This window comes from Rhinopithecus roxellana, chromosome 2 (genome assembly GCF_007565055.1).
Source record: "Rhinopithecus roxellana isolate Shanxi Qingling chromosome 2, ASM756505v1, whole genome shotgun sequence".
Classification (NCBI taxonomy): domain Eukaryota; kingdom Metazoa; phylum Chordata; class Mammalia; order Primates; family Cercopithecidae; genus Rhinopithecus; species Rhinopithecus roxellana.
This window is the reverse complement of record NC_044550.1, coordinates 48,090,834-48,116,513: the sequence shown is the minus strand read 5'-3', so window position 1 is coordinate 48,116,513 and position 25,680 is coordinate 48,090,834. Positions and strand designations below refer to the sequence as shown.

Here is a 25,680-nt window from a genome sequence, read left to right as displayed (position 1 = left end):
AGGTGAAACCCCATCTCTACTAAAAATACAAAAATATTAGCTGGGCGTGGTGGTGGGCGCCTGTAGTCCCAGCTACTCAGGAGGCTGAGGCAGGGGAATGGCGTGAACCCGGGAGGAGGAACTTGCAGTGAGCCGAGATCTGCCGCGCCACTGCACTCCAGCCTGGGTGACAGAGCCGAGACTGCGTCTCAAAAAAAAATCATCTGCTGGTGTTTGAATGTTAGAACGTATTCTCTAATATGGCAGTGAGTTTCTGCTTTTTTTGTCTCTCCCTGCTTTTTTTGTCTCTCCCCGCCTTGTTTTTGAGACAAGCTTCTTGCTCCGTCTTGCTCCGTTGCTGAGGCTGGAGTGCAGGGTGTGACCTCGGCTCGCTCCAACCTCTGCCTCTCAGGATCAAGTGATCCTCCCATCTCAGCTTCCCAAGTAGTTGGGACTACAGGAGTGTGCCACCATGCCCAGCTAATTTGAGATTCTGCTTTACACAGATGGATCTAAAATTACTTGCTAACAATCTAAGACTGAGTTCAGAACCCAAAATCAGTTTTCAGAGCTTCTAATGAGAATTACTGCAAAAATGATTAACACTTCAGTATTTCTTTATCCCCAACCTGACGTTGCTATAGTATATGAGGCTCTTTCTTTTGTTTTTAATCAGAACTTTTATACAAATAGATGCTTTCTTATTGTGAAAAGAATTTAAAAACAGGATGTTAACAAAATGTTCCCCAAACCACATCACCACTTAACATTCTGCACCCTAATCCCTTGCTGCTTGGTGGTAGGTTTTTTGTTTTTGTTTTGAGACGGAGTCTTGCTCTGTCGCCCAGGCTGGAGTGCAATGGCACGTTTTCGGCTCACTGCAACCTCCACCTCCTGGGTTCAAGCAGTTCTCCTGCGTCAGCCTTCCGAGTAGCTGGGATTACAGGCACCCACCACCACACCCGGCTAATGTTTTGTAGTTTTGGTAGAGATGGGGTTTCACCATGTTCGCCAGGCTAGTCTTGAACTCCTGACCTCAAGTGATCTGCCCGCCTCGGCCTCCCAGACTGCTGGGATTACAGACATGAACCACTGCGCTCGGCCCTGCTTGGTAGGTTTTTGTAAAATGTATCCTTTCAGACCTTTGCTGCATATTAACAGGCATACAGAAGTACCAGGCAAGTTCATTTTGAAAGGTAAATTAACATGTCTTTCCTTAGAATTGATGTGACTTTTTAGTCACATTTGCCCAAGTGTAGAGTCTTTCTCAATTTAAAACTTGCAGGATGCATTTAAGATATGCAAAATATCTTACTGGCTCTGAGTCCTGGAGAATGTTTACGATGGGTACCAAGAATGTAAATTTCACTGTCATGTATCACCCTCCTAGAGAATGGCAAGATGTTATGTGGGCAGTGTTTTCAAGGTTGATTTAATTTTGCAAAATGGGGTCACATAAAACTTTAAAAATAAATACTATAATAAATTATGATAAGACTGAACCTTCTGTGGCAAACAGAAGTGAGTAGCATAGAGTGCTAATGCCCTGAGATAATCCCCTGGGGGCTCTTCCAGGAAAACAACTGACATCGTGCTATTTTTTCATTGTACTTGGCTGATATTTTTAATATGAAATCAGATTGTAAGACTTTGTTTTAGGATTAAGTCTCTGATTACTTTCTTTATAAATTTTAAGAACGTTACTCATGTTAGGTATTGAGAGTGAAAACCCTGGGATGATTTAGCTGAGTGATTTTTATTATGAGAAAGTCTCTTACAAATTCTTTCACATGGATGGAGAGAGGAAAAAAATCTCCATTCTTTGAAGCAACATTTTATCCTGCCTTCAGACATGGAACCACTTTGATTTCTCATGTTTAAATTGTATTTGGAAGTCAAACTAATATTGTGCTTTGAGGTATGTTGATGTTTTTTCATAAAGCCAATGTGTGAAAAATGTATCCTGCGTGTTAGATGGTAGGAATAGGGGAATGTGCAAACAAAAGGCTAAAAGATGGACTTACAAAGTTGAGATGTGGCTTTTAAAATAAAAAAGTTGCTTACGTGGTGTGGAAGAATCCTAGCATCCTGTCTTTTTGCCTCCCTGTTTGTGACAGATCTCTATCTCACCATCCTCTAAGCTGGGGTTGCCCAACTTTTGTGTGTTTATATGTTGCTATATCCTATCCTTTGTACATTCAAATCACAATGGCATAGTGCTTCTAAATAGTAATAAGACTTAATCCTTTCCAGAGTTAATGTACACTGTTGATTTTAGGATTTTCCCTTTCCTTCCTGTCAGATGTCTCCAGGCTTATGAAGATAAATATATAGGAGAAATCACACTCCACCATCCAAGAGAGAGTTAAAAATTTAAACTCGAATTCTAGAGAGCTGGTGACATCTATCAGAGGAAGGCCTATGTGAAGTGACCAGTCAAGGGTGATAAATGGGTAGTCAGCTGTGCACAGCCAGCCCTGTGGGCCGTGAGTTACCATGGAAGCACCGAATGGCATTCAGCAATCCCGCATGACTAACCTAGTTTAGCAGCAGGGCCCATGGGCTCCAGCCTGGGAGAAGGTGCTTACAGCCAGATGATACCAGAGCCAACACACTGCCCCACGTTTCATGCCCAACTTGGGCCTTTCTGTTACTATCTTTTCCTCATCCACATATGCTGTTTCCTTTTATAGTGTGAGGGAAAGAGAAAAAGGAATTACTCTCACTAATCCTTACAGAGTTGTGATTTCTTACATTTTACCACAATATTTTAAACACATCCATCCCCACCCCCAGGAAGCATTTGAAAAGTCAGAGTAAATGTGCCCTGACAGGCCCCAGCATGGGGTTGACTAAATGACTGTATTGAGAGGCTGAACAGGCAGCTCTGAATTCCTCAGGATTTTCACCACCTTTCAGACAGTGAGAGCATCCTGGCACATTTTAGATTTCCAAAGCTTCGTTCAAGCTCTTGTGCTGAGTTAGTGGATTCGGTCAGTGAAACATCTGTGGCACAGTCCCCCTTTCATGGCTCGAGTGTTTATGTTCTGCAGGTGAGTTTTCACATGTGACTGCTCTCACCGGGCACTGGACACTGAAGCCTGTGGTTCTCCCCATTTCTAGTACACTTAACTGAAAGAAAAATGTGGAGGAGGTGGCTTGATGGATTGTGTGGAGATCTTTTGATACATCAGGTTGAACCTCAAAGATGGTGGACAGTAGTAATGTGATCTGAAGGCAAGAATTTGGCTACTGAAAGGAGAATTATTTCCCTATCTAAATAGATTTTTGTAGACTTCTAGTAGAACCCATGGTGTCTGTGGAGTGGTCAGACTTTGCACCCTCCTTCCCAGGGGCACACCAGAGGCTCTGAAACAAGAATTGTAGTACAGTTTTTATATTTATTTATTTATTTATGAGACAGAGTCTCGCTCTTTAGCCCAGGTTGGAGTGCAGTGGCGTGATCTCGGCTCACTGCAGCCTCCATCTCCTGGGTTCTGGCGATTCTCCTGCCTCAGCCTCCCAAGTAGCTGGGATTACAAGCACTCGCCACTATACCCGGCTAATTTTTGTGTTTTTAGTAGAGACAGAGTTTCGCCATGTAGGCCAGGCTGATCTCAAATCCCTGACCTCAGGTGATCCTCCCACTGCAGCCTCCCAAAGTGCTGGGATTAGAGATGTGAGCCACTGTGTCCAACCCACAGTTTTTATAACTGAAAGAGCCGTGTCATGCCATTGGCCATCCTTCTCTCAAAGGGGCCCTCTGTTAGGTCCTTCCTCAAGGACAGGCCTGTGTGGATCAGTTTAACCAAACATCCGTTTTGTGGCTCTGAGATGGCCCTGCTGGCAGAGATAATACTAAATTGTCGATGTGTACCTCTTTGAGACTAAGGAATTATGAGTGGTTATGAGTTAGCACACTTTAGCACACCTTCTTTGTCTTCACTGCCCTATTTAACGCAGCCTGACAGCTTTGCTAGCAGAACTGTGGCTGAGAGTATAAGCTTTCTTGCCAGGCATTTGAATGGTCAGGTCTATCATTTGTGAGCAAGTCAATCCCCTCACCCCCCCCCACCTTTTTTTTTTTTAATTGAGACAGAGTTTTGCACTTGTTGCCCAGGCTGGTGTGCAGTGGCACAATCTCCACTCACTGCAACAACCTCCACCTTCTGGGTTCAAACGAGTCTCCTGCCTCAGCCTCCGTAGTAGCGCCCACCACCACACCCAGCTAATTTTTTGTATTTTTAGTGGAAATGGGGTTTTACCATGTTGGCCAGGCTGATCTCGAACTCCCTACCTCAGGCGATCCACCCTCCTCAGCATCAGTTGAGCTGATGCTCACCGAAGTGAGCCCACCAAAGTGGTGGGATTACAGGTGTGAGCCAGCGTGCCCTGCCCTTTTTTTTTTTCCCTGAGATGCGGTCTCGCTCTGTCGCCTAGGCTGGAGTGCAGTGGCACGATCTTGGCCTACTGCAACCTCTACCTCCCAGATTCAAGTGATTCTCTTGCCTCAGCCTCCCGAGTAGCTGGGATTACAGGTACGTGCCACCACACCCAGCTAATATTTTATATTTTTAGTAGCAACAGGGTTTCACCACGTTGGCCAAGCTGGTCTTGAACTCCTGACCTCAAGTGATCTTCCCACCTCGGCCTCCCAAAGTGCTGGGATTACAGGCGTGAGCCACCGCCCCTGGCCGCAAGTCAATATCTGAGCTAGCTTTCTTTCACTTGGAACATGGGGCTAATAATCCCACTCTCACGGAGTTGTTTTGAAAATTAAATAGAAAACTGATGTGATAGTGCCAAAATCAGTGTTGACTAACATGCTAAGTGATGCCATTCCTTGGCCAGGCTGCTGCTGCTGTTACCATTGCTTTTGTATTTTGGTGATCCCCAAAAAGTATGTGCTGTCTTTTGCCCCTAGAGATCCCTTGGAAACTTGTTCAACATACAAGCCTCAGGCCCCATGTCAGGCCTACTGCCTCAGAAACTCTGCAGGTCTCTGTGATCTATGTTTTCACAAACCCTCCAACTGACTGACTCAGGTTTGAGAACCTCTTAGCTAATGCAAAATACCGTCTAAAATCAGCTAAGGAGAACTTGTAACTCACTATATTCTATTTGAAACAGTGGGAAAAAATGGCCAGGCTGATGTTGGGATGCGTTTTTCCTTAACACAGGAGTGAAAAAAAACCAAAAACCTACCTTTATTAAAGTGACAGTTAACTTGTAGTTATTGAAAGGTGATTATTGACAGCTGGGCGTGGTGGCTTACGCCTGTAATCCCAACACTTTGGGAGGCTGAGGTGGGTGGATCACTTGAGGTCAGGAGTTTGAGACCAGCGTGGCTAACTTGATGAAACCCTCTCTCTACTAAAAATACAAAAATTAGCCAGGTGTGGTGGCAGGTGCATCTCATCCTGTCTACTTGGGAGGCTGAGACTGGAGAATCACTTGGACCCAGGAGTCAGAAGTTGCAGTGAGCTGAGATCACTGCCCTCTAACCTGGGCGACAGAGTGAGACTCCATCTGAAAAAAAAAAAAAAAAAAGAGTTACTACAGAGTTCACATGATTTGTGAATCATGTAGGGCATTTGCTGCTTCCTAAAATTCCCTCATTAAAAAATTTTCCCATCTGCCTCTTCCTTGCTTACACCTTGGTTTAAACAGTGATGTGTATAGGCTGAACAAAGGTTTACTTATGATATGACTAGTGGGTTTATTTTTAAAATTTCATATTCCTTTATCTCAAAATGGAACCAAGAAAAAGGAAATATTCACCAAAGATTTGCCTGGGAGCTTTTAACAGATCATTCCCTAAGCCACTGCAAATTTGCAACAAGAAACCAGAAAGCGATTCAGTGTGACTGGCAAAACAATTTAGTCGCAAGGACAAAGGAGGCAACCCAGAGCAGGGGCTCAAAGCCTACCTCTACTCCTGTGAACTTCCTACCTCTTAGGTCTTCCTTTGCCCTGCCCAGGAGCTTTTGTGAGTTCCACCCAAGAGGGAGTTGTTGGACAGTGTGGGGAGAGCAAGTTTCTTTCACAAAGCCTGGACCTCGTAAAACTCATCCTACCAGCGATATCCATGATGTCCTTTTTCACCTCACTACTTATAGGGCTTTTAGTTGAAGGTGATGGTGAATCATAAAAAGAAAATTTGTCTCAGAATAGGTGTAGAATTACATGTCTGCCGATAAAATCTTAGTCTGGGTTTTTTTATTTTTATTTTTTGACACTAATGAAGTAAAACCTTAATTAACTAGAATCCTTAATTTAATAGGATTTCCTCCCTGTGGGAGACTTCTTGATTTTAGAATCATGTAGTAATAAATTAGTGTTAGGAATTCTGTGAAAGAATGGCTTAATTGGGTTCTTCTGGTTATTTCTGTAGCAATTTTCAATATTTTGGAATGAAAATCTGGAAGTATGGGAGAAACCCAACTGATGCTGAGATAAGGCTAATACAAGGCCGAGTTGTTTGATTTAAAAATATTTTAGTAATGTAACTTTGTTAAAGGAAAATTGAGTGTGTGGAATTGATGAGAAAGTTGAGGACTCTGAGCAGCCTGTTAGTTGAGGTGTAACTGTTCACACCCCCGCTTTTGGATCCTGGACTGAGAATTGCCATTTGGAGTTCCCTTCTCTGAGACAAAGGTAGCATTTATTTAGAAGGGGTGGAGCTCTGCCCTGTGAAGTGGAACCTAAGGCTGAACACTGACCAGCTGTAGGGACTCCTCTGTTGTAAGTGGCATATCAGGAGGGGAGAACTCCCTTGGTGGTGAGAAGAGCCAAGCAGACAAACACATGCCCATGGTAAGCTTCCCCCCACCCACTCACCCATCGGCCTGTCTTGACTGCTGCAAGGTGCATGCACGGATAGTTTGGGAGAAGAGGAGCTTAGTTGCTCAGAGGATGGTTGCCTGCTTAGCTCCTCCCTGCAAACTGGCTCAAAGTGGCTGTAAAACAAGTTTGAAGGAAAGTTATTTCCTGATCAATCTGATTACTTGGCTTCTATGGTTATATGCTAATGGCATATGATCTTTTGAACCAACAAGAGGAATTACCAAAATCATAAAACAATTGAAAGGAATTGAGTATCATCAAGTCCAGTGTGCTACTGCCAACCAGAAGTAAGTTTAACTCTCTGAAACAGGTGAGACTCAGACTCCATTGCAGAAGACTCCATGACCAGTTTCTAGTTCAGCAGCAGCTTCTTTTCAGTGTTTTGACTAGCATAAATTAACTTTGTGGTTTTAAGAGTTATTTTAAAATCTGGTAATTGCAATATCCATCATCTAGGAAAAGTTTTTGATACACACAGGTCTAAGAAGATAATTCTTTTTTTTTTTTTTGAGACAGAGTCTTGCTCTGTCGCCCTGGCTGGAGTACAGTGGTGCAATCTCAGCTCACTGCAGCCTCTGCCTCCTGGGTTCAAGCGATTCTCCTGCCTCAGCCCCCCGAGTAGCTCGCACTACAGACACATGCCACCACACCCAGCTAATTTTTGTATTTTTAGTAGAGACAGGGTTTCACCATGTTGGTCAGGATGGTCTTGATCTCTTGACCTCGTGATCCACCCGCCTCAGCCTCCCAAAGTGCTAGGATTACAGGTCTGAGCCACTGTGCCCGGCCTAAGGAGATTGTTATTTACCACATTGTAGCGAATTCAGTCAGGCAGCTAATTTCTCTCTGTGCATTATATTCCCATAGATTAAAAGGCTATAGAAATACCACATTACTTTTTAGATGATTTTTAAAAATAAAAATGTGTATGTGTCTTCCAGAGTTAAATCTTTTTTAAAGAGTTGTTAAGTTTATAAAAATATATAAGTGTAGTGGCTGTTTTTTAATCTAAAAGTATTGAATGATTAGCTTCTATGCAGAGTACCATGCTGTAGCACCAGGAGAGGTGCTACATTTGGGAGGTTATTTTCTGATGCAGTTCACGTGCTAGGGGAGAGGGGAGGAGGAGAGAGAACTAACTGATGTGTTAAGTAAGCACATACTTGGTGGATTTGAGGAAGCTTTTACCTTTAGAGTGAGTGACATTTGAATCATTCCAGAGATTTGCTGGAAGTGAAAATTAAGGATGGGGATGTGTGGTGGAGAGAGAGGGAGTGGAAATTTGTGGCTGGAATGAAATCATCAAAGTCTAGGATATCACTGAGGAATGGGGAGTAGTCAGGTGTGACTGGAATATAGAGGTGGTTTGTAAGAGAGTCATACTTCCTAGGGAAGCTGGCTCTGGAAGAATTGGTTTCAGTAAAGAGAGCCTGATGGAAATTAGAGCAAGAGGCTGCCTTGCAGGGTATGTTCAGGGGATGGACGTGACTGACTGACTGTCAAGTAGAATGCATGTGGCCTGCAGGGGGACAGTGGATAATTTCTAGAGAGTAGATCTGCATCAGATTACAGGGGAATTTTAATGCCAAAGCAAGAATTTAGAGTTTATTCCGCAGTAGTAAAGAGCTATCAAATGCTTGTTATTTTAAAATATGGATGGTGACATGAGAACCAGGGCCTTAAATCAGGTCTCTTTTCATGAGAAGGCTGAATTAAAGGGATAAGATGTGGGGGAGGCAGAGAGACCAGTAGGCTCTTGTCAGAGGAAATAAGAGAAGTCAGAAGAGGGCAAAGAGGCTGGGAAAGGGGGTGGGGAAGGGTGTCTGACATCAGGGCTAGAATTTCCGAAGGTACCGACAGCCTAAACTAGACAATCAAATATTTTCCTGTTTGTTCAGACGACATTGGGAGAAAACATTCAGTAGATTCCCTAGGAGCAAGTCTATGAAGACAGAAGTCATTTTATAGTTCTTATGTCACTTTTTAATCATACATTGCATGTGAGGGCTGGGAAGTGGCCCATGGTGCCAATAGTGAGGCAAGCCCACTTTTGGTTTATGTGTTGGCTAAAACTGCACTTCCTTTGGTCTCCATCTCTAATTTGTTTCTCGGTGAATGCCATTTAACCCCTTTGGTGCCAGGGCTGATTTAGGGATGCATTTTTATGTGGTTTAAGTAGGGCAGTCAGATTATAAAGCATTCTCCGTAGGTAGAGCTGACATCTATAATTGGATTTTCTCATCCCTGACATTTGAAATGAGAAATAAAAATCATTTTTTGTGGGGTTTACATGCCAAGACACTCCCAGTAGAGTAGGCTGAGAAAGTAAATGCTGTTTTGGGTGCCTGGTAATCTTTTAATTATGAAATAAGCCTTTTGATTTTAATCTTTCAAAATGTACGCTACTGATCCAGGAAAACAGCCTTTCTAAAGTTCACATCCTGCTGAGTCCTGCAGATGAAAAGCTTCCACCTCTACCCCATATTTTGCAAGCTGAAAATAAAAATATCATTAATCTTGTCTCAGTTCCACTGCTGCCTATAAAAGGCTGTTCAGTTTGGAATCAGTCCTGAGCCATGATGGAGACCATAGCCCAGAGTGAATGCTTGGGTTTTGGGAGCCAGGACCCCAGGCTGGAGGGTCACAGCCAAGTGACTGAGGCCTCAGCCTAAGGCTGGGTTAAGGAACTTAGGCTTTCTTTAAATCACAGCCATTATCATTGCTTCTTCCCAGACCTGTCCTCGCCTCCCTTCTCGCATGTATGTATGCATGACAAAACTTGGAGACTGATAAATTTTATTGTTTTCGTTCTTTTGTGGCATCTGAAACAGTTTGTACAATGACGACAGAAACCTGCTTCGAATTAGAGAGAAGGAAAGACGCAACCAGGAAGCTCACCAAGAGAAAGAGGCATTTCCTGAAAAGATTCCCCTTTTTGGAGAGCCCTACAAGGTATTTGCTGAATACTAGAAGTTGAAGGTCTGATTTATCACAATATTGAACCCTATGATGAAACAATTCAGTATAATTGAGTTCGAACAAGGGTCACAGCTGTGAAAATAAGATAACTTATTCTACCTTATTCTAGAGATTTTTGAAAACAAAGTATGAAAATTCTCTGAACGTTGTTAGTCAGAATTACCAAAGCTTGTGGTTTTCTTTTGTAATGTTAGTCTTCTACAGTTAGTAATATGTGTTCATGACAGTCTTCTCAACAGGGGAATTGAGTTAAAATGGCACATTAAATTCTACATGTCATACATTAAGTTCAGAGTTTTTTCCTTAATAGTATTATATAACGTGGTTTGTTAAATGGTAGTTTTCCTTAGTTTTTTTCATTCTCAAATTCTCCTTTTTTTTCAGACAGCAAAAGGTGATGAGCTGTCTAGTCGAATACAGAACATGTTGGGAAACTACGAAGAAGTGAAGGAGTTCCTTAGTACTAAGTCCCACACTCATCGCTTGGATGCTTCTGAAAATAGATTGGGAAAGCCGAAATATCCTTTAATTCCTGACAAAGGGAGCAGCATTCCATCCAGCTCCTTCCACACTAGTGTCCACCACCAGTCCATTCACACTCCTGCGTCTGGACCACTCTCTGTTGGCAACATTAGCCACAATCCAAAGATGGCGCAGCCAAGAACTGAACCAATGCCAAGTCTCCATGCCAAAAGCTACGGCCCACCAGACAGCCAGCACCTGACCCAGGATCGCCTTGGTCAGGAGGGGTACGGCTCTAGTCATCACAAGAAAGGTGACCGAAGAGCTGACGGAGACCACTGTGCTTCAGTGACAGACTCCGCTCCAGAGAGGGAGCTTTCTTCCTTAATCTCCTCTTTGCCTTCCCCAGTTCCCCCTTTGTCACCTATACATTCCAACCAGCAAACTCTTCCCCGGGCGCAAGGAAGCAGCAAGGTTCATGGCAGCAACAGTAACAGTAAAGGCTGTTGCCCAGCCAAATCTCCCAAGGACCTAGCAGTGAAAGTCCATGATAAAGAGACCCCTCAAGACAGTTTGGTGGCCCCTCCCCAGCCACCTTCTCAGACATTTCCACCTCCCTCCCTTCCCTCAAAAAGTGTTGCAATGCAGCAGAAGCCCACGGCTTATGTCCGACCCATGGATGGTCAAGATCAGGCTCCTAGTGAATCCCCTGAACTGAAACCACTGCCGGAGGACTATCGACAGCAGACCTTTGAAAAAGCAGACTTGAAAGTGCCTGCCAAAGCCAAGCTCACCAAACTGAAGATGCCTTCTCAGTCAGTTGAGGTGTGTGGAATTTCTTATCTTGGGCAATTCCGATTCGAAGATGGATTTGAGATGAAAATATCCTGCGGATGTGGGGCAAGGTGGGGAGGTTAGTCCGTGGCTTTTGGGTAGGGGGAGTTCTTTTTGGCTTTAGGATCTTGTTAATAACCCATGAAAACCTCAGCTCTGAAATGGACAACTGATTATAGATATTGAAATGCAGTTTGCAGAAAGGTTTAGAGAACCTTTTTGTTGAGCCAAAATTTATATACAGTAAAGCATAGAGATCATAAGAGTACAGTTTGTGTTTCGAAAAATAGATACACCTGTAGGATCCCAAACCCAATCAAGATAGAGAAGATTTCAGTTACCAGAAAGTTTCAGAAAGGTTTTCAGGTGTCTTATTTATTGTTTTGGGAGACACTGGGATAACAATGTGAAGAAGAAAGTTTTTTGATTAATACCTCCTCAGACCCAGTTAGTTTTTTCTGAGATCTAAACTGTAAAAAAGTAAAAACAAGATGACAGAGTCTCTTAATTTTTATTATTTTAAAAGGACTTGTTCCCTGTAAATTGTAAGGAGCTTTGTAACTAAAGTTCTGTTCTAATATTTTATTATTTATCACCTAAAAAAGAAGAGTGGGTGTATGGTGACATTTCACTTGAGAGTGAGTCAAAAATATAATACAGAATGTTTTTCAACTATGGGTTTTAAAAGTAACCCAAGGCCGGGCGCGGTGGCTCAAGCCTGTAATCTCAGCACTTTGGGAGGCCGAGACGGGCGGATCACAAGGTCAGGAGATCGAGACCATCCTGGCGAACACGGTGAAACCCCGTCTCTACTAAAAAAATACAAAAAACTAGCCAGGCGAGGTGGCGGGCTCCTGTAATCCCAGCTACTAGGGAGGCTGAGGCAGGAGAATGGCGGAAACCCGGGAGGCGGAGCTGGCAGTGAGCTGAGATCCGGCCACTGCACTCCAGCCTGGGCGACAGAGCGAGACTCCGTCTCAAAAAAAAAAAAAAAAATAAAAATAAAAATAAAAAAAATAAAAGTAACCCAAATGCTGTACTTATTAAAACCAAGAAAAAAAAATTTCTTTTTCTACTCTGTGGATGAACAGCAGCATTGTGTTTGAATGAGGAGAAGCAAAGCATACATCCTATCACGGAAATTTTAAAGTGGTACCAGTTTCTCCAAAATTAAGATTAGTAGTGCGAAGTGAATTGTTTGAAGTGAATTTTAAAACTTATCTTTTAATGTAAAGTCTATGGTTTAGTTACATCTATTGTATAAACATTCTAATTTGCATCTCCATTGCTCAAAGACATTTGTGCCGTCCAGATATGTCTTACATAATGCCAGAAGGTAAAATTCCTTAGGTGGGGGTGTGATTCCTACCCGGAAAGATAACCTTTATCTTCCAGGAGGACAACCTGTAACTTTCTGGTGTCAGCTTCTGGTTTAGAAGAGGGAGGTTGGGGTGCCGTCCTCACTGAGCTCTTGAGCTGAGTGCTTCCAGATGTCTTCTGAATGCCACTTGTTTGGGGGCCAAGGAAAAATAAGAAAGAAGGAGTAAAAGCAATGGTAGAAATGACCAAGATGGCAGAACTGCACCTCCGATCCTAACTTACGAAGATTTAATGCATTGAGCCAGTTATTGAACATTTTGTGCTGTGACGGAGGAAGGAGTAGGCAGCTGAATGAAGGCAAAATAAAGTGAGATTCTCCCTCCTCAAAACAGTCACTCCGCCTGCCTTCTAATTCAGGCAGTAAAGAACTCAATGATAGTTTCTTTGCTTTCTTTATCAAATAGGGTTAGCTGTATGTTCCCAGTTTAAGAAAAAAGGGGGGGACAACTTAACATTCTTTCTAAAAATAACCTAAAAAAATTGCTTTAAAACAATTTTTAGACAGATTAGCAAATATTTACATTGTCTACCAAATGCCCAACCATATGCTTAAGTGCAAGATTCTGTGCCAGAGAAATCGGTCCTTGCTGCAGGACAGATTAGTCTAGTGTAAAGATCAGCCTACACTTATGAAACAATTAGAGAACAATTGAGTTTTCTCTCTCTGGAACTAGGTACTTAAAGAACCTGTGTAATTCAGCCCTAGGTTTCCTAGTAGATGTTTCTGGGAGAGGATTCCGGTTAGCTTACTGCTTTCTTGGGTGGAAATAAGTAGGCTGAGTTGAGATTCTTCAGTGTCATAAAACCCCTTATATTTAATACGTATTTCGAACATAGGACTGTGTTAACTGGCTCTTGCATGTTTTCTGAGGAACAAAATCCTCCATAAATTTGGTTATTGAAGAATGGGGGTTTTCTTGGCACCAGTGCATCTGCTATCAACGATGGAGTAGAAGTAAACCTTTCATCTACAGCCTCTGTTCAGTCAGCATTTTCTTTAATGCGATGGTTCCCTCTGGTCTCAGCCAGAGTTTTCATGCCAGGCAGTGGCAGCTGTGGTGCCAACTGCCTGGGAGCCCCGTGGCGCTGTTGGTGAGTGGGAGGATGGAACTGAGGGGGTCAGACAGATGGAGGGCTCTAGGTGACCCATGTAAGGACAAATTAGGAGCCAAGAGCGTGGAATGAAGGAGTCATCAGTCCGGGAAGCAGGGATCTTGGAGCTCTCTGGCTAGGTTTTGGATTTGATTTTGCTGTTTTAACAAAGACCTCATGTTTCACAGACTTAGCATTAATTTTCTGTTTACACACTTAGCAAAATGGGTATTTTTGAAAGTTTTAAAAATATACTTGAATTTTAAATTTCAAATTTTAATATTTCTTGTGAATCCAAGGATGATTATTCTGGTGAACCCAAGGAAAGTGTAGAGATGTGGGACCAAAAATGTGGGAATTGGCCCCAGAGCAGGTAAACTTTGAATATAGGTGAGAATATTAGCAATAGCCTGAGTTAGTTTTGGGTTTGGGGCAGAAGGGGAAGCTGGCTCTTGGTGGAGCTGGGAGAAGGGGGTGTGGGAGTAGCTGAGTGATTTTCCTTTATTTGCTTAATTGGTCCTAAGGCAAGTCAGGAAATTTTCTCTTTCCTAGCACTCTGAGTGTGAAGATAGTTCTGTTTTGTGGTTTGTTTCATTTCTCCCCTACGCCTTCCCACTGCTTCTGTGAAATAGTAATTTTACAAATGAACCCAAATTGGAAAGCCACTCTATTTTTTGTTTTTTATGTTCCTTCATTCTCTAGCCACCTAAGTGTGGATTCTTTACTCCCTGTCCTTTCCTTTCCCCCCATGGGAAATACTTCATTTTATGTTTTAGTTGATACTGCAAAAACTCATATTCTTCTCTGGGATAAGTCTGTCTCAGAATTAAAGTTTAGTTCTTCCAAAGATCCTAAGGGAAAAAATTATCAAAAGGTCGATTTCTGACTAGAAGCCTGGACCACAAAAGTCTGCACTTGGTTTTCTCTGGGAGTGTCTGTTTTAGTTATACGTCAACTGGAAGATGTCTAGCAGTGTGAAGTGACCAATCTGAGGCCAGGCCCAGAACTCCCCGATCTCACGTAGATCCCTTCCAGCTGCAGAGTTGCCACATCAGAGGTGGACCTGCCCAATTGGAAGACTGGGATTTCTTTATATCACTCTTTTCTATCTAGAGATAACAAGTGAAAGAGAGAGAAGCCGTGGTATCTCTGTGAGTGCTCATGCACGTGGACCCTGAGGCTGGGGGCATTGGGATGGAATGTGGAGGTGGGGAGGTCTGCCTAGATACAGATTTCAGATAGAGGATTTATGTGCTAGATAGGCTTTTTATTGAAAAGGAGAAATGGAATAAGCAGAGATGGGTATACCAAATCATATACTGAATTTAGAATGTTTGAATTTTAAAGCTAAGGACACAGCTCTTTCATTTTACAAATAAGGTCTAAAAGGGTAAAGTCCTTCATTTTGCAAAAAGTTGTAGTTAATATCAGAGCCAGAGCTAGAACTTTTGACTTGAGTTAGAGTTAGTTCTTCTGACTTGCTGTTTGATGGCAGCATTGGTGGCAGTGGTGAGATGTTTGTTTTTGACCAGAAGAGTTGTGCTTTGTCACCCAGACTGAACCTAACAGCAGAACCATGGAGGATACAGTGAGTTTCATTTCCTGTTGTGTTTCTTGGCCTCACTTTTATCTTTCATCATTCCTCCTTTTCCCTTTCTTTGTTTTTCTTTCTTTCCTTCCTTCCTTCTTTCTTTCTTTCTTTTTTAGCTTATCCTTTCAACAAACTGGTATTTTGTTTATTTTGTTTTGTTTTTTGAGACAGAGTCTCGCTCTGTCTCTAGGCTGGAGTGCAATGGCACAATCTTGGCTCACTGCAGCCTCAACCTCTTGGATTCAAGTGATCCTCCTGCCTCAGCCTCCCATGTAGTTGGGACTACAGGCGTGTGCCGCCATGCCCAGCTAATTTTTTGTATATATATATTTTTATTGGAGATGGGGTTTCACTATGTTGGCCAGGATGGTCTCAATCTCTTGACCTCATGATCCGCCCGCCTCAGCCTCCCAAAGTGCCGGGATTACAGGCGTGAACCACTGCGCCCGGCCCAACAAACTGATATTAACCTTCCACTGTGTTCGTGTTCCATGCATTGTACTAGGCTCTTGGTGATACAGCTGAGATCAAGCTAGACAGATCCCTGGTCTCATAGACCATCTATTTTTTTTTTTTTTTTTTTTTTTTGAGACGGAGTCTCGCTCTGTTCCCCAGGCTGGAGTGCAGTGGCGCGATCTTGGCTCACTGCAAGCTTTGCCTCCCAGGATCATGCCATTCTCCTGCCTCAGCCTCCTGAGTAGCTGGGACTACAGGCGCCCGCCACCGTGCCCGGCTAATTTTTTTGTATTTTTAGTAAAGATGAGGTTTCACCGTGGTCTCAATCTCCTGACCTTGTGATCCGCCCGCCTCGGCCTCCCAAAGTGCTGGGATTATAGGCGTGAGCCAGCGCGCCCAACCATAGACCATCTATTCTAATGGGGAACATTGATAATACAGATATAATGAAATCATAGGCGTTGATAAGAGTGCCGCAAGAAGTGAAGAGGGTGATGAGGATGAGATGAATCAGAGGAGGCTGACTTAAAAATGGTGGTCAGCACAGGATGCTCTGAAGAGGCACCTTTCACAGAGACATGGAAGATGAACATGTGTCAGTCATGCAGAGCTCAGAGATGTATTTCATTTCAGGCAGAGGAAACAAGTGTGAAGGCCTGAACTTAGGAAAAGGAATGGCCTTGTTAATCCCAGCACATTGGGAGGCCAAGGTGGGAGGATCACTTGAACCCAGGAGTTCAAGACCAGCCTGGGCAACATAGTGAGATGCTGTCTCTATAAAAAAAATTAAAAAGTTTTCCCAGCTACTGGGAAAAAATTAGAAGTAGTTCCAGCTACTCAGGAGGCTGAGATAGGAGGATCATTTGAGCCTGAGAGGCTGAGTTTATAGTGAGTCGAGATACTGCCACTGAACCCCAGCCTGAGCGACAGCAGGACCCTGTCTCAACTGCCCCTGCCACCCAAAATAAACAGAAATGAGGGGAGTATGGTTGGAACACTGAGAAGGAAGGGAGGATGTGAGATGGGACTGGAGACATGGGCAGTAGTAAGACCATGGAGGCCTTGTTGGCCATGAAAGGGCATTTGAGTATTATTTGTGATGGAGACCACTGGATAATGTTGAGCAGGGGAGGGACATACCTACTTTTTTTTTTTTTTTCTTTTTAAAAAACTGTAACTCTGGCTCCTGGGTGGGAAATGGATGAGAGGGGCAAAGGTGGAAGCCTAGAGACCAGTTGGGAGATGGGAAATGATACTGGCTTAGGGTAGGATAGTAGCCATGTACGTGGTGCGAAGTGGACAAATTCTGGATTTGTTAGGCAGGGAACTGATAGGGCTCTGTGATTGACAGAAGATAGGAGTGGCCTGAGGTGAGGGAAGGTGAGGCATCAAACAAGGCTGGTAGGCTTTTTACTTGAAAGGCAAGGATGGTGGGATGATACCAGCTACTGAGAGGGAAATGACCTGGAAAACTAAGAACTCTGGTTGGGTCATGTATTAAGATCATGTGTTAAGTTTGAGATGCTGTTATGTATCCAGGTAGAGATGACAAGTGGCAGTCATAAATAGCAGTCTAACTCTGGGAAAATGTCAGGACTGGAAATAATTTGGGATTTGTTTGTGTTTATTTAGTAGGTATCTAAAACCTTGGGACTGAGCATGTGTACCTAAGAATCCTTCTATGGTCTTACTTAATTCCTCCTCCAGATCAGTCTGGCTTTGAGTCCTGATTGTGACTGATTTCTGCAAAGCAATTACTCTCTTCCTTGTAGCCTCTTGTGGCATCATGTTAGGAACGTTTTGTTGCCACATGCTTGCATCTAATTTCCGAGACCCAAGTGTACATTCATTGTTGGACCACTTTGATTCATTGCAGCTCTTAAGTTGAGCCTCCTGTTTTCAATAAACTACCAGCCTAACAACTGCATGAATTAACCCACAGTGAAAAACTGTGATAGTGATTCACTTTGCATTCACATGTACAAACATGCTTTCCTACTTCCATATTTAACTGAAACCTCAAGAAGAGGAACTTCCCTATTATTAGATGATTTAAACCTTCAGGCGGGTTACTTCTGGATGTGCCGATGGTGCATATCCTGCTCCTGCACCTCTCAAAACACATTTAAGCTGCTCACTCTCTAACAAACACATCATGTATTCAGCATTTTAACCAAAATATCTCGAGCCCCTGTTGTGTGCCAGGCCTGGTTCTGGGGATGAGGTTACAATGGTGGGCAAAAGCAGGTGCTTCCAGTCCTCTTGGACCTTAACTGTCCAGTTAGAAACTGACATTAGTCAAGTAATCAGTCAGATCCATGTAAAAGAAGCTTTGACAAGTGCTATAAGGGAAACTACAAGCTATTCTAAGAGCTGTAAGAGGGGATTGTGACTTAGAACTAAGTAGCTGAGGAAGGCTTCTCTGAGGAAGTACTATTTGCGGAAGTACTATTCGAATGAGAGCTGAAGGTGAGTAGGAGTGGCCCAAGTAAGGGGTGTTGGGGCTTAAGCAGTGTCAGTATTCCAGGAAGAAGGAATAGCATGTGCTATAGGAGGCTCAACTTAATAGCATGTGGCTTATGCCACACCGTGTATAGAGACCATTAGATAATTCTTCCCAGGATATAAGCCCAGTACCATAGATCAAAGGGAATTTTTCATTTATTCTGAAACTTGGCAGCACATCAGAATCACCTGGGAAGCCTGTTAAAAACACAAATTGTTAAAAATAAAAATTCCCAGGCCCTCCCCTAGGTGGGCTGAGGAAACTATATCTCTTGCAGTTTGATCTGTAGCCTGGAAATGACAACTGTTCCGGAAAAGCTGGTGGGCCAAAGGGAGCTGGAGGGGCCCCTCCCAGTGGCTCAAGAAGCGCCCCCGCCATGTGGGTCTCAGGCGCAAGGATCACACTGAACTGATAGATGGGGCTTTCATTCCTGAGTAGGATGTCAGAGTAGCCTCAGGGGAGAAGCACAGGAGTGGGATCCCCAAGACTCCTCTTTTCCTCCGCAGCTCATGTTTTTCTTTGTTCTGCCCCCAACATTTTCAAGCTTATGTAGGGAAGGTAGAAGGTTATGACACAGTCTTATCTAGCTTTTCAGGTTCTGTTTTCTAAAAATGTTTTGTTATGGTAACTCTAGATTCTGTAAGCTGGACCTCAGTGAGCCTGGGCAGACCTACATGACTTAAATGTGTTAGGAAACTGATAGCAGAGTAAAGTTATCAGTGTGCAGAATTCCCTGCTGCCATGGGTGGTGCCTGGAGCAGACGACTTCCAAACCGCTTCTAAGAAAGCATGAAGAATAAGTCACCTGCACTTTAGAGGCCAAATTTTAAACCTGAAAAAATCTAAATATAGAAGTTTTAAAATAGTGACAGGCAAGTTTTTTAGAGCAGAAGCTGTAAACAAGCAGCCTGAGGGCTAGGTTGGGCCTGCAGACAAATTATTTTGTTTGGCCTGTAGGACTTGTTTTCTTTCTTTCTCCTTACTCTCCCTACCACCCCCCACACTTTTAGCCAGTATTTACAAACTGGAGAATTCAGGGAAAAAAATCAGATTATTGGCTGAGTAGAGGCAATTTCTGGAACCTGGCAATCTTTTAATTTTATTTATTAAAAATTTTCTTTTTAGAGACAGAGTCTCTCTCTGTCAACCGGGCTGGAGTGCAGTGGCACAATCACAGCTCACGTCAGCCTTGAACTCCTGGGTTCAAGCAATGCTCCACCTTTACCATCCTGAGTAGCTAGGACTGCAGGCACACGCACCATGCTTGGCTGATTTATTTTTATTTTTTGTAGAGACAAGGTCTTGTGGTGTTGCCCAGGCTGAACCTGGCAGTCTTTTGAAGAAACACTTTAAACTCTGAAGGAAACTTTTTAAGTAATATAGACACAATATTTTTGAAAAGCTCTTAAATTGCTAAAAAAAAAAAAAAAAAAAAAAAAAAAAGTTAATGCAAAGAATAGAATTGCTTGTAGTAGCCCAAGAGGAGAGCATAAAATTGAAACTGGAAGAATTTTTGGGTGTTATTAATTGGAATTGTTTTTACTTTGTGCATTTCACTCTCTATTCCTTCTCAAAAATGTCCGAAGTACATTTGGTACCAGGGTAAGAAATTCCTGTTCCTCCTTGTTTTCACACTTGAGATGTTTGTGGATGGTTATTGGATCCCCCTGAGTCTCTCCAGTTGTGCCTTTGCCAAAATACAGACATTCAACTCTTGAATCTTGCCAGACTGCATGTGCTCTCCCAGGCTCTCACATAGCCACCCGGGTCATTTTAGCTCTTCTCTAGATTAATTGTGTTTTATTTTGAGCCAACTGATAATCTTCAGGGACAGAAACCCAGATATTCCAAGGGGAATCTTGTTGATGACTGAGTTAGTGGTTTGATTTTGGCTGTTTTGGTGGGGGTGACCAACAGTCATGAGATGTTTAAACAGTTCCTCCTAAGAGAGGATCCTGGTTCATGTTAACATAGTAAGTTTATTTTTCGATCTTGTATTTCTTCTCTCCAGTTGCCAACAGCAATTTGAAAATCATTGTTTTCCAAGGTTAACTTTGCATGTTCACATTTCCCAAGAACTCTATAAGCAGCTATTTTTACATTGATTTTGTTCCTTTCTTTAATTGTTGAAATCACTCGATTGATGGTTTTTCCCACAGAGGTCTAGAGTCCACACAAACTATTAATTTTCCCTTGAACTTCATTTCATTCCCTCTTTAAATTTGGCCTACTTTCTCTCTGCATTTTTTTTTCCTAACCCCATGGTAATTTGTGAAGCCCATTCTAATCTTCTTAATCCCTTTGGCTGAAGGGTTTTGAGGTTTAATGTTTTAATCTGGAGGCTTCAGTATTTAAGTAATTAGAGGTCCTATTTGTAGCTATGTCCTTTAGATAAATCACCTTAGGTTTTTTATTCCAATTTACAAATAATAGAACTCTGAAAACTCATATTGGACAAGAATTTGGAGCTTTGAATTGAACTGCATGAATTAAGAAAGGAAGGCATTCTATGTTATGTATATTTCCAGTTATTCTTTTTTTTTTTTTTTTTGAGACAGAATCTAGCTCTATCACCCAGGCTGGAGTGCACTGGTACGATCTCAGCTCACTGCAACCTCCGCCTTCTGGGTTCAAGCGATTCTCCTGCCTCAGCCTCCCGAGTAGCTGAGATTACAGGCATGTGCCACCATGCCCGGCTAATTTTTGTATTTTTTAGTAGAGATAGGGCTTCACTCTGTTGGCCAGACTGGTCTCGAACTCCTGATCTTGTGATCTGCCTGCCTCGGCCTCCCGAAGTGATGGGATTACAAGCGTGAGCCACCATGCCTGGCCCCAGTTATTCTTAATCCCACACTTTATGGATTCTCTTTTTCCTTAGAGCTGAATTTTTAAAATACTCTACCCCAAAGCAAGTATTTGCTGTTGCATTTTAGAAAAATTTAAAATAGAACTCTATGGTATAATTAGAATTTGTTACTTCCAGCATTTTTTCATGCTTGAGAACATGGAACTTGTGAAATAAAATTTTTCCTGTTAAATAATATGAACATTCTTACAAAATGTGTTTTTTTTTTTTTTTTTTTTTTTTTTTGAGACGGAGTCTCGCTCTGTCGCCTAGGCTGGAGTGCAGTGGCCGGATCTCAGCTCACTGCAAGCTCCGCCTCCCGGGTTTACGCCATTCTCCTGCCTCAGCCTCCCGAGTAGCTGGGACTACAGGCGCCCGCCACCTCGCCCGGCTAGTTTTTTGTATTTTTTAGTAGAGACGGGGTTTCACCATGTTAGCCAGGATGGTCTCGATCTCCTGACCTTGTGATCCGCCCGCCTCGGCCTCCCAAAGTGCTGGGATTACAGGCTTGAGCCACCGCGCCCGGCCCAAAATATTTTTTAAAAACAACTTTGTTTCTTTGTCATAGAAGGATTCGTATTTTTACATTCTTTTCTGTCAACAAATATTTGAACACCCGTTAGATATAAAGGGAGCTAATAGGAAAGAAAGACACATGCACAATAAATTTATTATGACATAGCATAAAAATCCAAAATGTAATCAGTATGAACAAGGTAAGATGGAACTCTTCATAATACAATGCTGGCATAGTCCCCTTGTTCACATTATGATGGAAACTGTTGTAAGTGCTTTATAGGTGCTAACTCATTTCATCTTCACAGTGATCCCATGTGGTAGGTATTGTTACCATCCTGTTTTACTGAGAGATTTAGAGGTACAGAGAGATTGGTTGTCCAAGCTTCTGGAGGCTTTTGCCAGTGGATCTGAAATCCAGACTCAAGTAGTCTGGTTCCAGAGTCCACAGCCTTAACCATAACACCTACATTATACTGCCTTTCAAAAGTGGAAGCTGTACTTTTTTTTTTTTTTTTTTAAGAGTTGCCTTTTGAAGCACTTTGCACTCTGGTGAAAGGTACATCCAGGCCAAAGGCTTAGGAAGAGAAAAGACAGTAGAAGCAAGACAGGGAGGAAAGTCTAGTGGGAGTGGCAGGGCTTGTGGCTCCAGGAGATTGGGCATGGGCAGAGGAGAGCAGTGGGTAGATGGGCCTGGTGGCAAGATAGGGCCAGCTTTTGAAGTTCTTTAGTTACTTATTGAGTAATTTAGACAAAAACAAGAATCATTAATAAAAGAGGGAGAATTATTTTGGCTTCATGGCAGGCAGTACAGCTTGGGCTTATAATTCTGTGAGACTTCGGGCAAGGAACCTAACCTTCCTGTGTTACCAGTTTATTCATCTGTAAAGTGGGTCTAATAGACTCAGGTAATCTTTGAATTACTTAGGACAGTGCCTTGTGCATAGTAAGAGTTCCATACTCTTACTATGTAACTCTTGGTAGTGGTGGAAGTGATTAGAGTAGAAATTTGAACTGGGCCTTAAGAAAAAGATAGAATTTGGACAGAGGGTTATCAAAATGGGGAATTAGTGATGTTGGGGAGTTAGGAAGACTGGTGATCATATTGTTTATTGAAACATACTTTAGAAATGAAGTTGGAATTAGATCAAGTGGACCATTAATTCCCAGTTAAGAGTCTAAGTGAATAAAGCCCCTAAGATTTGATTTTAAAGTATTAAAAATAAGTAAACAAATGAAAAGCCTAGTGAAAGAAAGTATTTCCTTAGGTTATCAAGCTTTTAAGAATGGGTTTGCCATAGTTTTAAACCCCCACCGCTGTCGTTCAACATCCCCCCGCCCCACAACCCCAACCCTACCCTACCCCTGCCTGATGGCTTAGTTGCTCTGTGAGCTCACTCCTGAAGAACGGCATTCCCATGGCTTGGCAATCTCTAGTGTAAACAGTTCACTTGATAAAAATGTATACACTCTAAAATCTTGTAGTGCCCTTCCCCCTTTAATTTCCAAAGCACTTACTTGTTTCTCTCTTGATTATCACAGTAACCTTGTGAGTTACATATGGCAGTTTTCAGGAGTCACCATTTTACATGCTGTGGAACTGAGTCTCTTAAGTTTAAGCTAGTAAATGGCAGAGATGGAGACATGAAACCTGGACCCTGGCTCCTAGTTCCAGCGCTCCATCTGCCACAAAACATGGTTTCTGTGGAGTAATGATGGCTTATATACACTTTTATTTAAGGTGTGCTGTTTTTCCACATGGCCTTGCTTTCATGTTGGCATCTGATGAGTCATGCAAATATAGAGTGGCACAGGGATTCAAATGAGAGGATGAGTAAAACTCAGTTTTGGTCTTCGTGGCCATGTGGCTTGCTCTGAGACCTTTAACTTTGCTTCCTACCTTTCAGAGAAGGAAGCACCAGGTATGAATTCTCTCAATTCTTTCTACCTACAGTGCCACCCCCGCCCCCAAATCATAGCAGCCACCGTTTGTCTCTTTCTGTTTAATCTCACAGAAGGAGATGTTCTCAACTCCCCTACCCTCAACCTTTGGTTACCTTAAACCTTTCCCCTATTACTCATCTCTTTCATGATAGTCTATAGTTACATTTAGGCCTTTCCCAACCGAAGGAGCAAAACAAACCCTTCTTCACTCTTGTGTCTTCTCTAATTACTACCTTCTTGTTCCCTTCACAGCAAAAGCTCTGGAGACAGAAGTAGGTAAACACTCTGTGCCTGCTTCCTCTCCTCCCCTCCCCTCTACTTGCAACCCATTGCAGCCTGCTCGGTGCCTTCACGCCACTGCCTTTGCCGGCAGGAGCCACTAGTGGACTGTATTGGATGAATTCGAGGAATGCTCTTTCAGGCCTTATCTTGCTTGACATCTCTGTAGCATTTGACACTTGACCACCATCACCTTAAATCCTCTCCTCCTCTGTTGTCTGTTTTTTCTCCTATCTTTTTGCACATGCCTTAATCTCCTTTGGAGGCTGCTGTTCCCACTGCTTCTCCAGGGTTCTATGGTCAATCATCTTTTCTCATTCTGCAGCCTTTTCCTGGTGACCTCATTTGCACTTAAGATTCAACTGCTGATGCTCACGAACACCAAATTGATTTTCTAGCCTAAAACTCTTAAACGTATTCTGAGATCTGGGTCCTGCTATCCACCTGCCTACTGGACTTTTCTCGTAGGTGTTGCACAGGCATCTTGAATTGAACCTGTCTAAAATGGATTTTTTTGTATCCCCCTCTCCCTAGATCACTTCACACACAGAATCTTCTCCTTCCTCCTGGTCATCAGTTCTCAATTCCTTTCTGTCATATACTCCACTGTTTTGAAAGCAGCTTGATCCTATGGATATTAGGATGCATTTATAAACATTCATAGCTTCCCCTTTTCTCTGTCCCTCATTTGGTATGGAGTTTTACTATTTTTCTTGAACTGTTACAACTTCTTTCTAACCTCTCATCTTGCTGCTTTCTACTCCTCAGGCTGCCACATTATTTCACATGAGTGATTTGATTAAGTGAAAATCAGATCAAGTCATACTTGTTCAAGATCCTTTAGTACCTCTCCATTGCCTTCAGGATAAAAAGCCAGATATCTCCATTTGCCTTGTTGCCTCTTACCTGTCTTTGCAGCCTTGAGTTCTGGCCCTGCTGCTGGTACTGCCTCGTTCCACTGCAGACCCTAGACCCTATAGAGATGACTCTCTGCTGTGCACCCCACTGCTCAGGCCTGAGTTTCAACACTTCTCCTTTGGTATCATTCTGCTGCTTTTTCTCCAGGTGGTAAACATTTTGAGGGCAGAAGTCAATTGTGTCTCATATGCTTGTTTGTCCTTTGTATTTAGCACAGGTGAGAACTGGGGCCAAATGGGAACTTTGCTGCACTGTGCTCAGCTTGAGGATTTCTTACCCAACTCACTCTGGTCTGGAGTCTGAAAGATAATCTCTTAAATGCTTGGTTTAACGGAGGGGTGAAGTATTGGACTGAATTTCCTATTCAGGACACTTGACTGGGAAACGGGTGCAATGTTCAATAATGTTTTTGAGAAATCCTTTCACCATTTTCTGCCTAAGTATTAAGTAATTTTTGGCATTCCTACATTGAAAGTAAACAGCCTAATCCGTTCATTAGGAATTTTCAGTTGAGTTCCAGCCTCACAATTCCTGTATTTTTCAGTATTGAGCCTGGAGATTAATCAGATTGTTTTATGTGCTATAAAAGTTGGGAGTTTTATGCATCTTTCTCATATATAGGTGCTTTCTTTTGTATTATATAAGACACCAGATTTCCTTTACCATGTGTGTGTGTATATATACTTGTTATAAGTAATGCATGTAATAAAACTGCTGTTAATGTAGAAAAGGATTTGCAATCTTAAATATTTTGCTGTTGAAGGAATCACTTTTTTGGGAATGAGTCATCCAAATGGGTAGGGCATATACTCTTCTAGACCATGATGGTATCATTAACTGGTATCCTGGTAACTTAAGAATTATTAGGCCAGGCACCGTGGTTCACGCTTGTAATCCCAGCACTTTGGGAGGCCAAGGCAGGTGGATCACCTGAGCTCAGGAGTTCGAGGCCAGCCTGACCAACAAGGTGAAATCCTGTCTCTACTAAAAATACAAAAATTAGCCAGGCATGGTGGCAGGCGCCTGTATTCCCGGCTGCTGGGGAGGCTGAGA

General features: G+C 42.7%; 1 protein-coding gene across 6 annotated transcripts in view; it reads left to right on the top strand.

The window, feature by feature from the left end:
* The window catches only part of AFF1 (AF4/FMR2 family member 1), a 211,342-nt gene that overhangs the window by 102,629 nt on the left and 83,033 nt on the right, over positions 1–25,680 (top strand). For 5 of the 6 annotated variants that reach the window (XM_030915927.1, XM_010383134.2, XM_030915925.1 and 2 more), the window contains 2 exons: positions 9,657–9,777; positions 10,189–11,091. The exons of the other annotated variant lie outside the window; for it this stretch is intronic. In XM_030915927.1, coding sequence (XP_030771787.1) covers positions 9,657–9,777; positions 10,189–11,091 — 1,024 coding nt within the window. The remainder of the gene's footprint in view (positions 1–9,656; positions 9,778–10,188; positions 11,092–25,680) is intronic. 6 annotated transcript variants of the gene reach the window in all.